The sequence below is a fragment of the Leopardus geoffroyi genome, chromosome D2 (assembly GCF_018350155.1).
Source record: "Leopardus geoffroyi isolate Oge1 chromosome D2, O.geoffroyi_Oge1_pat1.0, whole genome shotgun sequence".
In the NCBI taxonomy this organism is placed as follows: Eukaryota; Metazoa; Chordata; class Mammalia; order Carnivora; family Felidae; genus Leopardus; species Leopardus geoffroyi.
Window position 1 is genome coordinate 30,959,392 of NC_059334.1, and position 15,207 is coordinate 30,974,598.

A 15,207-nucleotide genomic window follows, 5' to 3' on the forward strand; every position below is an offset into this window, starting at 1 on the left:
AGATTTAAATGGGTTGAGAGGAGGAGAAGTGGCCTGAAGTCTGAGCCGGGGGTGGCACTGAAGGCCGTCAAGGAAAGCCCAAAGGACAACTGAAGTTCCCTCTTGAGAATAAAAATATAGACTCAGAAGTGCAATACTTTGGAATGAAAATGGAAGGAAGAGAGAGAAAGAAAGACGTGGGTATTTGAGTTTGTGTTTTTAAACATTTTCGGCTCTAAGGATGTATTGGTTAGCTTTTGCTGTATAACAAACTGGCCCAGAATTTAGTACCTTAAAACAACTGTCACATATCAGTTCACGATTCTCTACATTGGCACATTTGGGCTGGACTCATTCACATAGGTATAGTCAGCTGTTAGGGTGATGATCTGCATGGTCTAAGATGGTATCTCCCACGTGTCCGATAGCTGGTGGCTGTCAGCCGGAAGCCTGGGTTCTATCTCCTGTGGTCTCGCCAGCAGACTAGCTCAGCCTTGTTCTCATGACAGTGGCATTGCAAGAGGGGCCCAAGCAGGAGGTGCAAGGCCTCTTGATTCCAAGACTTACTATTCAAGCAACCTTACTGCTGTCACATTCTATTGGTGAAAACAAGTCAGAAGGCTGGCGTAGATTCAGAGGTAGGGAAATAGATTCTACCTGTTGGCGGAGAAGCTGTAAAGAATTCATGGCCATATATATTCTCCCACATAGAGGCCAACTCTTGTGTCCTTGGCCTAGGAGGAGGCCTAGGAGGCTGTGTAGTGGGCTGGGAAGAGTTCCAAGTATACAGTCTTGGGCAAATGATTTCTTACACCTGCCTGGGAGTTTACACTTCTCGGTGTTGTCTGTACTGGCCTCCTCCATTTCTTCCCTTCTTCTCTTAGGCATTAGGTCCCATCGCTCCACTGAAAGAGCTCTTATCAAAGTCACCAATGACCCACATCTTGCAAAGCTGGTGGTCAGTTCTCTGTTCTGTCCCCACTTGACCTCTCAGGCATAGATGAATCCTCAGGGTAGTAAGGAAAGTTCCCAGGACACTAACTTCTCCAGGCATCACCGTCACCTTACTGGCCTCATTTTCTTTCTCAGTGGCTGTACCTTCTCTGTTTCCTTTGCCAGCCCCTCTTCCTCTCAATGTTGGAGGGCCCCAGGGTCTGGCTTTGTCTCTCTTCTCTTGCTACGTCTTCTCCCTAGATGATCTCACAGAGGCCCATGGTGTTAGTTGATCTGATGACTCTCAAATTTCTATTAATCAACCCAAACCTCCCCTCTGAGTTCCCTGGACAACCCCACCTGGATTTCAAAAAGATATCTCAAAACATTAAATGGCCGAACAAAGTAATGGATTTCCAACCCAACCTCCTCCTACCCCTACTCCCCCTGAGCTTCCTCGCCTTTGTAAAGGACAGCAGCATTTACCTAGCTGCTCAAGGCAAAAACCCTTGGGATCATCCTTGATTCCTCTTTTCTTCACATTCCACAGCCAAGTCCTGTTGGCTCTGCGTCCAAGATGCATCCCCGCTGCCAGCACTGGTCACCGTTTCCACTGCTGTGCCCCAGCCCAGCCACAACTTTTTGCTCCGAGATCGCGACAATGACTTCCTCACCAGCCTTCCTCCCTCCCAATGCCGACACCCTCCTGTCCTCACTCCGTGCGGCAGCCTTCTAAAGCATAAATCACATGTATTTTGTATCACATCCCTGTTGAAAACCTCCCAGTGGTCCTCAGTGAAACTGGAAATAAGTCTAAACTCCTTACCAAAGCTGCAAGGTCCCTTCCTATATCTGACGTCACCCCGTCTAGCCTCCTGAGGTCCCTTGCTCGAGCCCCAGGGAGCTCTCCAAGCCGAGACCCTCTCTTACAGTCCTCACCCTTGCTGTCTTTTCCATTAGGAAGCTCTTCTTCCAGATCTTTAGCACATACCAGTGCCTGAAATTTCCCTTTCGTGTGTTTGTTCATCTGTGCGATATGTCCCCACGACTCCCTCCCCAAGATAAGAGAGCAGAGATTCTTATCTGTCTTGTTTCCAGATGTATCCTCAGAGCCTGGGGCAGGACCCGACTCACGGGAGAGGCTCAGTTTACATTTGCTCGCCAATTTGACTCTGAGGACTATAGCGAAGGTTGTTAGAGCTAGAAGAGAAACCTATGGTTTCACAGATGGGGAATCAGAGGCACAGACAATCATTTGGCCAGTGGCATGAATGTAACCTTGTGCAGGCCAGGTTGGTCATGCATATCCTTAGGTTCTTTTTCGTAAACGGTAGGAGCCACAAAAGGTGAGGGTTAGTTATTTCCTCCTACACTCTCCCTGCCAGGTTATCATGACAACAGATCTCAGAACAAATTGTGACATCCACACGAATATCAATAAAACAAACATTTATTAGCAAGTAGCCGCAAAATTGGTTCGTACGGTGCGTTCTGTAAACTCAGTGAAGGCCCAGCTCTCTGTGCTCTATCACCTCGATGAAGGGTCCACTCAAGGAAGACAAAACATTCTAGGGACAGGATCACCTAGACTGATGGTCCCATCAGGCAACCAGATATCTTGGGACATGGGCTCCTCAAGGACTGAGCCCTGTGCATCATCCCTAAGTGAAATTCCTTCACTCTGAACAAGAAACGGGTGGGGTCTCACTTTAGATAATCTACACATCTTGCAGGCTGCTAATTTCACCCAAGGAGAGCTCATTTCTAATGCCTGTCATGTTAACTGATGAGCCGTGAATATCACGGATGCATTCTGTCATTATGGGAGGGGTTCTCTGTGCTAATCGGTGAAGCTTCAGGAGTGCACCGAGGGGCAGACAGCTACAGAGGTGTTAGGAGCTATTTGTGTGATCGCGTCTCTTCTTAACGGCCCGGGGCCACGGGTGGAAGTATTTACGCTCTGGAAACCGGCGCTAGGAGTCCTCCCATCCACCCCCCAGCAATAGACACTTATTAGACCTTTACCAGCACCTCCCTGGAAAGCCGAGTGACCTCTGGAGTGTGGCCTATCTGATGAAATGACCACCTCGCCCGCATGATTACCGCTAGGCCGGCGATTCTCCATCCCGGCTGCACTTTAGAAATCACTTGGGACTTTAAAGATAGTACCGATTCCCGGGTTGCTGTTGGTGGAGATTCTGACTTAACTGAACCAGGGTGAGGCCTGGATATAAGCATACATTTAAACCTCACCAGGGGGTTGTAAACTGCAGCCAGGGCCACACTCACACTTGTACGTTACACAATCTACGCCCCACATTCTAACAGTTTTGCAAAAAGTGCACGGCAAAATCAGGATGAGCCCTAGGCCTGCTGACCCCCCAGCCCAGAGCTCCTGGCAAAAGGATGGAAAAGTTAAAAAATAAGGGGTCACTTCTTCGGGGGTCTCAGTGTTCGCAAATGTGGCTGCGGGCAGCCCACAGTACTTGGGGCAGGTGAGGGGTGGGGAAGGACAACGAAAGAGCTTAGGAGCCCAGGAAAGGGTGTGTTAGTCCCAAAGAGCTCCAGGCTCCCTGGGTGGTGGTGTTGTCATAGTCTCATCACTGAGGGCGCTACTTATAGGGGCTCAGGGAGAGCCCAGAGGGGTTGCAGACATGCATGTCCCGAAGGAAGACTTAAAATAGGAGACAAAGTGCAGCTAGCTAGATGCCAGAACAGAGGCCAGGGGCAACCGGAAAGAACACCCTAGTGGGGAGGCTAACCCTCTGGGAGAGAGAGACAGACAATCCCTCAGGGGGGTAGGGGATGAGACCAGGACCTGAAAGAGAGGGTATAAGGCTAGCTCTCCAGGGCTGGGTGGGGGAGGCTGGTTCCCCCAAAGAAGGGTAAAGAGTTAGTTTCCTCTTCCTTAAAGGACAACTTTGTAAAAGACGTCTTTGTAGCCCCTGGCTATTCCTTCCTGGTTCCAGGTCCCTACCCATCACAAACACCCTTGACTGAAACGCTCCCATCGTACCAGGAAACTGAATTCCTTTTACTTCTCTGGGCAAGGCATTGCCTTCCACCTGTAGGGGCCAAGGGCTGGCTGCCCCAAGATAGGCCACTTTGGCATGAAAATTATTTTGAATTAAAAAGCATCGCAGCCCAGCAGGTTCAGGAAAAGCTCTTTACCTCCCCCTCAACTGCCTAAAAAGAATGTGGATGGAGAATCGGCTCCAGGAAGACACAGGTAGCTAACTACATTATGACATAAACTAGGTATGGCAGACAGGGAGGAACCTAGCAAGGCCTGTTTGATCCAAGTCCTCTTTGTCCCTGAGGCGCCCTGAAAACATTTATCAAACATTTACTCTTTTTCATCTTCCTGTGAATTGCATTTCTTCTCTTTGAAGTCCCAGACCCCTGCCCCCTTCTCCTTAGTTCAGAACGACACCTATATCTCATTTTGCCTGTCTTTGGAATTTTCATGTCTATGTGGGTTCTCTATACGAATGTGATTTTCACCTGTTCATCTGTGTCATGTCAGTTTGATTCTTAGTCTGGCTAGCAGGACCTTGAAGGGGACAGGACCTTCCTGCTCCCCAACACTTCTGCACCCCAATCTTACTTTCTTCCTTCTAGGGCAGAGCCTGGGGGGCTGGGGCTGGGGCTGGCTCTGGCTTGGTGTCACTCTCTGCGTGGGGTGTAAAAAAGGGACCTGGACTAGGGTGCCATTCCTTCAGTCACCACCAGGGACCCCATCCAGCACTGCCTTGAGCTCGTGACCTCTGGGCCACACATTTAATTACCGAATGCCACAAACGGTTGTCTGACTCCAGAGCCCCAGGCTGAGCTTGGCAATGAAACAGCGATGAGACAAGATGGGGCCATGGGAGACAGATTCTGACCCCAGGCAGAGGAAACGCAGGGAGGGAAGAGGCTGGGTCAGATCGGGGCCAAGCGTGCGCTAGGGGTCTCGGACCTGGCCGGAGGATGGATGGGGGAGCGCTTCCCAGAGGAGGGGGGCCCTCGGGGCAAGGTTGGGAACTCTACCGGACTCAGAGAAGGTGATTCCCGGAGGCTTGCTGGAAAAAGGCTGGTCGGGGATCTGTGACAAAGGTGAACTCGTGGCCCCAGCTCCAAGAGGACCCCTCAGTCCCACCCTGGTTTGCTGCACCTTCCCAACTAATTTCTGTCCTCCGCCCCACTCAGGCTGATCCCCCCACTGCCTTATTCCATTCACGTTTTGCACATTCATCTGCACACTTTTAACACCTTCACGGTTAGTTCCTGCCCTCTTCGTACAGTCTTCTCTCCTGACAACAGTGGGAAGCACGCATTTCTTTGTACCCCGAATTAGGTACGCCTGGTCTCTCCCCAGCGTCCAACCGTGCACGCTCTCCTACGGCCCCCTCCGCTCACTTCGCACAGGCTTCACCCGAGTTGCACGGGACCCGGTTGGCCTAACCCTCGTCCCCTCCGCTCCCTTTGCCTCGGGTGGGCCCCGGCCTCAGCCCCGCCCCCTGCCCGCCCCCTGCCCGCCCCCTTCCAGAGGGCGGGGCCGGGGCCTCGCGCCCATTGGCCGCTGGGCCGGCTGGTCCCAGCCGGGGCTGTGATTGCGGCTAGCAGATGTCAGTCCCGGAGCGAGCGCCGGTGGCGGGGCGCGGGGCCCGGCTAGCAGCCGCAGGTGGGGCTGCTCTCGGCGAGGGACCTAACTCGGGAGCCCCGGAGCCCCGCAGCCCCGCGGACAGTATCCAGGATGCCCCGCGGGGACTCGGAGCAGGTGCGCTACTGCGCGCGCCTCTCCTACCTCTGGCTCAAGTTCTCGCTGGTCATCTACTCCACGGTGTTCTGGGTGAGTGACCCCACAGGGGTCCTGAGATGGAGGAGGGGTTGCCGACACTCCCTGGATCGCTCCCACGCCGAATCGGGGTTGGGTCCAGACTTGGCTGCTCCAGGGAGGGCGCGGGGAAGGCACGCCTAGTTTCTCGTCTCACTTTCACTGGGAACCAGGAAATTCTGGCACCCGGCTCAGCCTGAATTTCAGCAGCCGGTGGGACCAGAGCGATAGAGACAGTTGACTACAACGAAGGAGCGCTACCTGGCTCACCTGTGTGCACCTGCCCAGAGCGTTGGTTTTCCGCGTCTGCTGCGCATGGGGTGCGCTAGGCCTCTGTTAGCTGGTTGGCCGCGCCCACCCGCCCCGCCAGTGTTAGACTTTGCCTCCCGATCAGCTTGTGGTCCGGATTGGGCGGGAAACCTGGACTCCCGGTCCTGTCCGCCCTAGCTTCTTGCAGATGCCCCAGAGCGAGATGCTTCCCCACTGTGCCTCGGTTTCCTTTTTCGGTGGAAGTAGAATGGGCGTGACTTGTCCTTGGTGAGGAGTGGTTAGGAGGATTCCACCAGACCACGTCTGGGGAGGTCTCCAGCAGCTCCTGGATGCTGGGTAACTTCCCCCAGCCACTGAGTTTTACCTCCTCTTGTGTATTGCTGGGAGGCAGGGTGTTAGTGGTCCGACATGAATCAGGCTTCAAACCCTGCCACTATCACTTTCTGGCTGAGTGATCTTGGGGAAGTTACTTAAACTCCCTAGGCCATAGTTTCTTCATCTGCAAACAGACACAATAATTATATTTAACTTTTAGGATGGGCGTGGAGATTAAATGAAATAGGCCAAGTTATAGTGCTGAGCCCAGGGACCAGTGAAAAGCTCAAGTGTGAGCCATTATTACTCTTGTGGCCTGGGAAGCTGGGCCCTCCTGGTAAGTTGTCCCCAGAGACTGATTTCTTCATGAAGATTTCAGACTAGGCTGGACCCTCACCTAGAAACGAGGACCTCTTTCTAGAGGCCAGCTTGAACCTTGCCTTTCTAGGATAGTCTCCTGCCCCCCGCCCCCTCCCCCCCCCCCCCCACTATGCTACAGGGACTGCAGGGGAGATTGCTCACTCCCATCCCTCCTGAAATATATGCACACTCCAATCTCCTCTTGGGGCCCCTCGCTGGATCTATTCTGCTAGCAGGAACAGCTAGATCTGCCTGATAGCAAACAGGTCTGGCTTTCCTCTTGACCCCTCAATGGATATGATGATGCCTGGTGGTCAAGAGATCCAGATTCTAGTCTTGTTCTGTTATTGACTCACTGGGAGATCTTAGGCAAGTCACTTCCTCGTTTGGGGTCTTAGCTGTTCAATACTTGCCTGTCTGGAGGACGAGGCTCAGCCCAATTCCCAATCCGGTTCCCTGGTTCTAGGTAATGTGGAAGAGAGATGAGCAGTACATTTGGGGGCCAGAGGATGGAGCAGAGGAAGGTGGAAGCTCCAGGGAGGCAGAAGGTTGTATGTGGGATTGGGGTGGGGGTCATTCTCTCCCAAAGGTGCATCAGCACCAACCAGAGGTTTTTAAAAACTCTACGGATACCTGGGCCATGGCACAGATATTTATTTAAACTATTTAAGCTCCCCAGGTAATTCTGATTTGTAGTCAGGGTTATAAACTGCGGGGCCAGATGGTCTCATAGGCCCCTCGGTTCTGATTCTTGGATTCTTTGCCTGCTCCTTGCTTGTCAGGCCACAGGAGCTCTACTCTCTGAAGGTCACAGTTGAGAGAAGGCTAAGGTGGATGGTGGGGGGGAGGTGGGAAGATCAGAAGCCAGAAGGTGGGGCTGTGTTTCTGGCTTCACTGCCACCCTCCAGATGTAATCATTGACCAGTCTCTTACTCTTAACCTCCTTTGCACCTCCATGTTCCTATCTATAAAATGGGCAATTGATACCCTGCCCCACACCTCATTGGATTGTTTTTAAGACTCGTGATATGGGGAGATAGTGACATGTGGGTGTGACTAGTGCTGTACAAAAGAAAGTTACACAGGTACAATTGAACTCGAATTTTCTTTAAAAAAAATTTTTTTAATGTTTATTTTTAAGAGAGAGAAAGAGAGAGTGCAAGCAGGGGAGGGGCAGAGAGAGAGGGAGACACAGAATCCCAAGCAGGCTCCAGGCTCTGAGCTGTCAGCATAGAACCCAACATGGGGCTGGAACTCAACAAACTGCAAGCTCATGACCTGGACCAAAGTCAGATGCTTAACCAACTGAGCCACCCAGGCGCTCCAGAACTCAAATTTTCAAGGCCTTGTTCTGTCTCTGTCCCTGTAGCCTGGAGAGAAGACCACTCAATGGCCCTTGCTTTGCTTCTCTTGGGGCCAGCTGGGACTCAGAACTCAGAATCTTTCCTCTCTAGTCAACTGAGATTGCCTTACTAAATCCTTGTCTTCCCATTCCTGGAAGTGTTTCTGCTTAAAAACCTCCCCCACCCATGCCAAGAGGTCAGCCACCTGCCGGCTGTGCCAGGGCAGCTCCAGGTGCCAGATTTTCTCTGCAGGGCGGAGGCCAGTGTGAGTGAGTAATTTGTCCTAGACTGGCCTTGCTGTTAATCGGAGACCCATTTAGGAAGGCCCATTAGCTCTGGTACCATCCCTTGGGATGTGGGTGGGGTCAGGGGTTACTTGTTTTATAAGCTCAAAGTAGTAACACTTTCAACTCAGTCTTTAGGTCTGGAAGGGACCATAAGTTTCACCAGAAGCAGGCACCTTCTGTAAGACTTTTTGCTTTAGAACTTATTATCAGATAGGAAATGCAAGGACACTGTGCAAAATTTTTTACTATCAAAGAGCAGTCATTGGTGATAAGCCTCTTTCCCGCCCCTCTCCCCTGTTCTGCCCTGGTCAGTTTCCTGTCACTTTCTTCTAAGATAATACTCTAGCCATGGGATGCCCTAGCATGAACGTGTGCATGTATTATATATTCTTTTTTTCCCCATACAAGGTAGCACATTATACACAGTTTTGCCCTTCCCTTCTCACTTAAATTGAAGTCTATGTGAATTCGGGAGCGAATCCGGGAGTGGTTGCCTCATTCGGTCTGATGACAAGATAGAATTCACTGTAGGCTGTGCCCAAACTCATTCAATCAGTCCTCAGCTGGGGAACTCGGGGTGTTTCCAATCTTTGGTTACTGCAAACAGCAGTGCAATGAGCAGCTTTGAATGTGTCATTTTGCACCCGTGTGTGTCTATCTGCAGGGTAGTTTCTAGAAGGAGAACTGGCCTGAGGTATATGTGAACGTACAACCGACGTACAGAAATGCACCGATGATAAGTGGACACAGCCTGATGGATTTTTGCTAAGTGAACACACATGTATCATCAGCCCCCAGGTCAACCGCTAGAACGGGAAGCAGAAGCCAGAAGCCCCCACTTGCTCCCACCCCCGTCACCACCCCTTCCCTCCGGCGGTAATCACAGTCAGAATATCAAATAGCCTAGAACCGCTTTGCCTGTCTTTGTATGTGTGTTTAAAATTTTGATGTTTGTTAAATTGCCCTACATAGAGTTCATACCAATTATGGTGTTATCTACGATATTACTTTAAACTGACTCACTTTTTAATGTTAAAATTTTTTCCAAAGGAGGCTTTATGTATGTCATCACTGCCAATGGGAAACCAAAATGCATCATCAAAAATAGCATGTAACTGTAATGGTAAATAGTGCAGGGAAAACAAAACGTTATTAAATCCTGGCTGGATATTTCGGGTGGTGTAGGCTGTGGACCTGAGTTCTGTGTTCAAAAGGCAGGCTGGCAAGTGTTTGAGAGGCGGAAAGACAAACTGACACCAAGACAGATTTGCTCCTGGATGCGGCGGGCAGGATGGGAAGGGCAGTGAGCCGTGAAGACGTTTCTCAGCCTATGAGTCAAGGTGAATATGACCTTGATCACTTACAGGAGCTCCTGTCCCACACCTGGGGTCCCCCTTGTTTTCAGATGGGGACCTCGGGGCCCAGGGCGTGTTTCAGGGTCCCTCCGCAAAGCTGGTGTGAGTCCCCACATCTCCATATCCCCAGTTCAGTGCTCCTTCCGGTAGGTCTCTGAGGATGTCTCCGTGAGGAATGAGCTCACCCAGAGGCACTTTGGAGCCTCCTCTTCCGACCATGCAGTGTGAATCATTCTGACAGATGTGCCCTCAACCCACTGGGGACACATCTCTAATTTTAGCGTTGACCACAGGGTATCCTAGAGATCCATTTACACGACTGTTTTTCCCTGTTGGACTGTGGGCTCGTAGAGGTCAGGGGCGCAGCTCATTCATATCCTTTTCCGTATGCTGGTCTTGGGGCTGGGGACACAGGAAGTGCTCGGGGAAAGCTTGTTGCATTAAGGTGGTCAGGTCCGAACTTGTGTCTTGTAAGGACCTGAGGTGGGGGCACCTGGATCAGGGGCTGCTGAGCTGGGTGTGTAGCCAGCGGTGGTCAGATTTGCTGAGGCTTTGAATCTGCAGAGTGGGCTGGGCTGATCATGGAGACACGGGCCATCCAGAAAGCATGAGCCTGTTGCCTTGACAATGCGGTAGAATTTCCAGTCGGGTACAAAAGGGTGTCAGGGCTGGGGAATGTTGACTAACCAGGAAGAAAAGGACTTGGGGGGTGAGTGGGAAGGAAGTGGGCATGGCTAAGTGGGGGAGGTAAGAAGTGCCACGGGCAGTATTAATTCTTTGCCTTCTCCAAGGATGGTCGCCGTTATCATAGCTTGGCTTGTGATTCTTTATATTTCCTATAGTTTTTTTTTTTTTCCCGTTTTTTTTTTTTTCAACGTTTTTATTTATTTTTGGGACAGAGAGAGACAGAGCATGAACGAGGGAGGGGCAGAGAGAGAGGGAGACACAGAATCGGAAACAGGCTCCAGGCTCTGAGCCATCAGCCCAGAGCCCCGGGCTCGAACTCACGGACAGCGAGATCGTGACCTGGCTGAAGTCGGACGCTTAACTGACTGCGCCACCCAGGCGCCCCGTTTTTTTCCCGTTTTTTAATGTTTATTTATTTTTGACAGAGAAAGAGAGAGAGACAGAGACAGAGACAGAGCATGAGCCGGGGAGGGGCAGAGAGAGAGAGGGAGACACAGAATCCGAAGCAGGCTCCAGGCTCCAAGCTGTCAGCACAGAGCCTGATGCGGGGCTCGAGCTCACAAACCGCGAGATCATGACCTGAGCCGAAGTCGGATGCTCAGCTGACTGAGCCACCCAGGCGCCCCTATATTTCCTATAGTTTAATGTTTAAGAGTGTGGACTCTATATCAGGCTGCATGGGTTCAAATCCCAATTCTAGCATTTATAATTTGAGTGACTTGGGCACTAATTTCTATGTGCCTCAATTGCTTTATCTGTAAAATGGGTGATAGTAGAGAGTTGCTGGGACCATGAAATGGATGAATATGTAGGAAGAGCTTAGAACAATGCCTGGCACGTGATAAACATGACGTCAACTACTTAAGGATTAGCCAATCTTTTCCCATCTCTGTTTTCTTAGGTACTCAAAAGCCAAAGACTGAGCATAGAAGGGTCCTTAAAGGCACCTCTAGAGTGAGCTTTTCACTTTACTGAGGAAAACAGGGGCATGGAGAGAGGAAGTAGGTTGCTTTAGACCCCATAGCAAGTTCGTGACAGACCAAGAACAGGACCGGAGTTGCCTGATTGAAGTTTCTTCATTGGGTCACCATGACCTTCACCAGCCACCCCCCTTCCCCCCACACCCGTGGTCTCCCCCTGCTGTCAGGGCTCGGGGTGTGGGTGGAGGGTAGCATTTCTGGAAGGAGCTGTGTACCTGGCCTCCCAGTTATGCACTAGATGAAGCCAGACGAAAAAGAAAGTAGATTTAGTTTCCAGCAGGAATTTCCAACTTTGGAAAAGAGCCTTATTGTTTTTGTGAAAATAATATGTGCATATAGTTAAAAACCTTTCAGGCAAACCTTTCAGGTAAGTGCACCGAAGATAGTAAAAGTCACCTTTGTTCTGTCACTGGGAGCGAACCACTGTTACGTGCTGGCAAACGCTCATTTGGACATCTCCTTGTGCGCATGTGTACCTACTTTATTTCCTGAATTATTACTTATCATTGTGCATGGCAGGTCCATTTTCCTCTTGTTCTAGGCAAGCATTTCAAAGAGAAAATAGTGAAATTCAAGCAGAAAGTGACTTCACCCTGGAGAAGCAGCCACCATGCCTAAGAGGCTGTCAGAGAAGACCCGGAAGCAATGGGACTGGGGTCCCCTCCCCCAGCCTGGCCGAGGGGCCTTAAAAATCCAGAGAATCAAGAAGGCAGACCTGGAAGGGATTTGGAGAGCCTTCCAATGCACTCCTTTTACCGATGAGCAAACTAAGGCCTCGAGAAAGTTCCTTTGCTCTTAGCTTAGGCTTCGGTGCACCAGCCCTTCTCTCGCTGTAGGAGAGGCATTGTTTTAAATTGTGGGACTGGATTGGGACCTCGCCATCTTTGGTTGTTTGTTCCTGAGAAGCTGAGAAGCAGGAGTAACCACCCGCCCTCCTTCGTGCCCCTGCCTGGCGCCTCTTCTCTCCAGGTGACTCACAATGCCAACCTGGGGTGGGGCTCAGAGTAAACCAGATAAGAGACTGATAATGAAATTTCTGTACCCAACTGGCTCCACAGACAGGGGAAAGATGTCTTCTGGGTTAGCCCAGGACACACAAGATTGAGAAGATTAACCTTTTCCAGAGAGAACCTGTGGCTGTGAGTGGGTTTGAACCTCCCATCTTAGTGGAAGGTGGGAGAGTCTGGTCCTGACCTGCCATTCTCTCCAGGGTGAAGAAGGTTCTTTGCTTATTCGGTCAACAAATAGTTACTTGATGCCTAGTGTCTATGCCAGGCACTGTGATGTTTACTGGAAAACAGCTATGAACAAGACAGACTTAGTCCAGGCCTTGGAAGACAGACAAACCAGTAAATAAGTGTAGCTTGTGACTGGTACTAAAAAGGAAATTAGGGAGCAAGTGGGGGGAGATGGGAGTTCCTACTTGGGATGGGATGGTCAAGGAAGGCCTTTGTGAGGAGCTGACATTTCAACTGACGCCCAAGGAATGAGATGGAGCCAGCCATAGAAAAGGCCTCTAGAGAACATCGCCGACAGAGGGAGTAGTATGTACAAAGGCCCTGAGGTAGGCAAGTATGGCTGAAGCAGATGGGGAAGCTTAAGAAGGGCCATGTTGTGAGTGGAGAGGGTGGCTCCTGGTTCTCTAAGGAGTTTGGGGTCTGAGTGACTGAAAGGGAGGTTTCATTGTCAAGACCCAATGGCAGGGCCAGTTGGAGACAGATCAACTGCTCGTTCTGCTGTGTGACCCTAGCTAGAGAGGACTGACTCTCTGAGCCTCTAGACTTCTCATCTGTGGATACCCGAGAGGCCTTGGGGAGGCTTCTGCAAGAGGAGAGATGCCAAGGCACCATGCACACTGTAGGGCCTGGTGTCCACTGGGGCCTTGCAGAGCTCAGGGGGGCTGGGATAGAAGATGTGAGAACTTCTGGAGTCTGTCTTATTAGAGGAGGCCACTTCCTGCTGGGGATGAGCTGTCTGCTTAGAGCAGATGGACGTGGCCATACTCTTAGGTGGAGAAGTCTGACCTCTTGCGAGTGCAGATGGCCTTTTACAGGAACCCGGCCCTTCCCACCCCTTAGTTCTTGGGCTGTAGTGGTGTACCTATCGGCAGAAGCTGTGTGCCACCTGATGGGCACGTGGGTCCAGGCAGGCCGTCATAGAAGTGTCCCACAAGGCTGAGAGCTGGACAAGTGGGGCTGGGAGAAGCACTTCCAGGAGCCCAGGCGCAGGGCGTTCCTCGGCCCGGGAATGTCAGGCAGGTGGCAGATAGAACTCAGGTTCACAGCCTATATAAACCACACTACCCAGCTAGGATTTAATAAAGTCCCTCAACAACTCCTGTCTTCATCTTCTTTCTGCCCTGATCATGACTCCCCCACTCTTGGGGATGGAAAGAGTCAAGTGGCCACCGCCACCCCTATGGGAGCCCAACTGTTTGTCCACCCCTAAGTGTCCCCGCCAGAGCCTCCTGGGAACCGCTGGCCGGCCCCGCCCCCATCACAGGCTGTCTGCAGCTGCCCTGAGCTCTCTGCTAGGACTCCGTGAGTGACAGCCTCTCAAGGGACACGGACAGTGCTGGCTCATCTCTCCCCCCAGCCCAGCGCAGGGCCAGCCAAACAGTGAGCCTGGGCCAGAGGCTGGGCAGAACCAAAGTCAGAGGCCTGAGTTCCAGGCGGCTGCCTGAGTTCTCTCTGGCCCTGCAGGGACCAGCCTTCCCTGCTGCACACAAGGCCACACATCAGGCCTCTGTCCCCGGGCACAGCAGCAGTCCCGTTTACGGTGTGGACACCAGTACCCCAGATGGAAAGGGTAATACCGAGTGAAATCGCCGACTGGTGCCCATCGTCCCCTCTGAACGCTCAATGGAGGTTGTCCCACTGGCTGAAGAGTTTTAGCACCAGAAGCCGTTGCTGTGTGGTCTGGTGTATTTCCTCCCCCTTTGAAAGGCAGGGGTTGCATCAGATGCCCTCCACGGTCCTTGGAAGTTTGGCCCAAATGGCAGTCCAAGTCACCTTCTAACTGCCAAGTAACAGGTGACACTCCTGTTCTGAAAGTCTGTAAGAGAATCCTAAATGTTTTACAACCCCGCTTGGCAAGCAATTTCGATTAAACTGCTTTTACAACCAGGAAGTCCTTCCTGAGAGCTAACTCACATTCCTTTCCCCTGTTTTCCCCTCCTTCCATCAGGGCTTTCCCCTAAGAAAGCAGATGTAGAGCGCAGCCATTGGCCTGTGGGGCAGGCAGGGACCTGGAGGGGGCGGGGCCGAGGGAGGGGGCGGGGCCGAGGGAGGGGCAGGGCCAAAGGCTTCACCCCAAGCCGGCCTTGCTCCTCCCCCAAACCCTATCCGGGTCTTCTCAGGCTTCAGCACAGCCCATTAGAAGGGAAAGAGATTTTGTCTGGTCAGTTGGGCCTCTCCCTAGTGAGACCGCCTGGTGCAGCCGAAAGAAGGGGCTTGTGTTTTGTTTCCACAAATCACAAGTTCCCCGGGACTGCCGTAACAACTGGGTGGCTTACGGCAACAGAAATATGTGCTCTCACCATCCTGGAGGTCTGAAGTCTAAATCCAGCGTGTCACAAGGCTCGTCTACCACCAGAGGCTGTGGGGGAACTCCTTCCCCGCCTCTACAGGCTTCTGGTGGCTTGCCTGCCTCTGCCTCCACTTTTACGTGGTCTTTCCCTCTGTGCCTGTGTCTTTCTTCTGTCTCGAAGCTCCCTCTGCCTTTTCTTGTAAGGACGCTTGTCATTCGACTTGAGGCACACCCAGGTGATCAGGATGGTTTCATCTCAAGATTCAGAACCTAATTATACCTGCCAGGACCCCTTTTCCAAATAAGGTCACGTTCACAAACATGAACCTATCTTGTTTGGGGAGGGGGCAT

At 51.7% G+C, this 15,207-nt stretch overlaps 1 protein-coding gene across 1 annotated transcript in view; it reads left to right on the forward strand.

The window, feature by feature from the left end:
* Positions 1–5,505: 5,505 nt before the first annotated feature.
* The window catches only part of TSPAN15 (tetraspanin 15), a 50,263-nt gene continuing 40,561 nt past the window's right edge, over positions 5,506–15,207 (forward strand). The window contains exon 1 of the mRNA XM_045437649.1: positions 5,506–5,746. Within this exon, the coding sequence (XP_045293605.1) occupies positions 5,651–5,746 (96 nt within the window). The 5' untranslated portion in view covers positions 5,506–5,650. The remainder of the gene's footprint in view (positions 5,747–15,207) is intronic.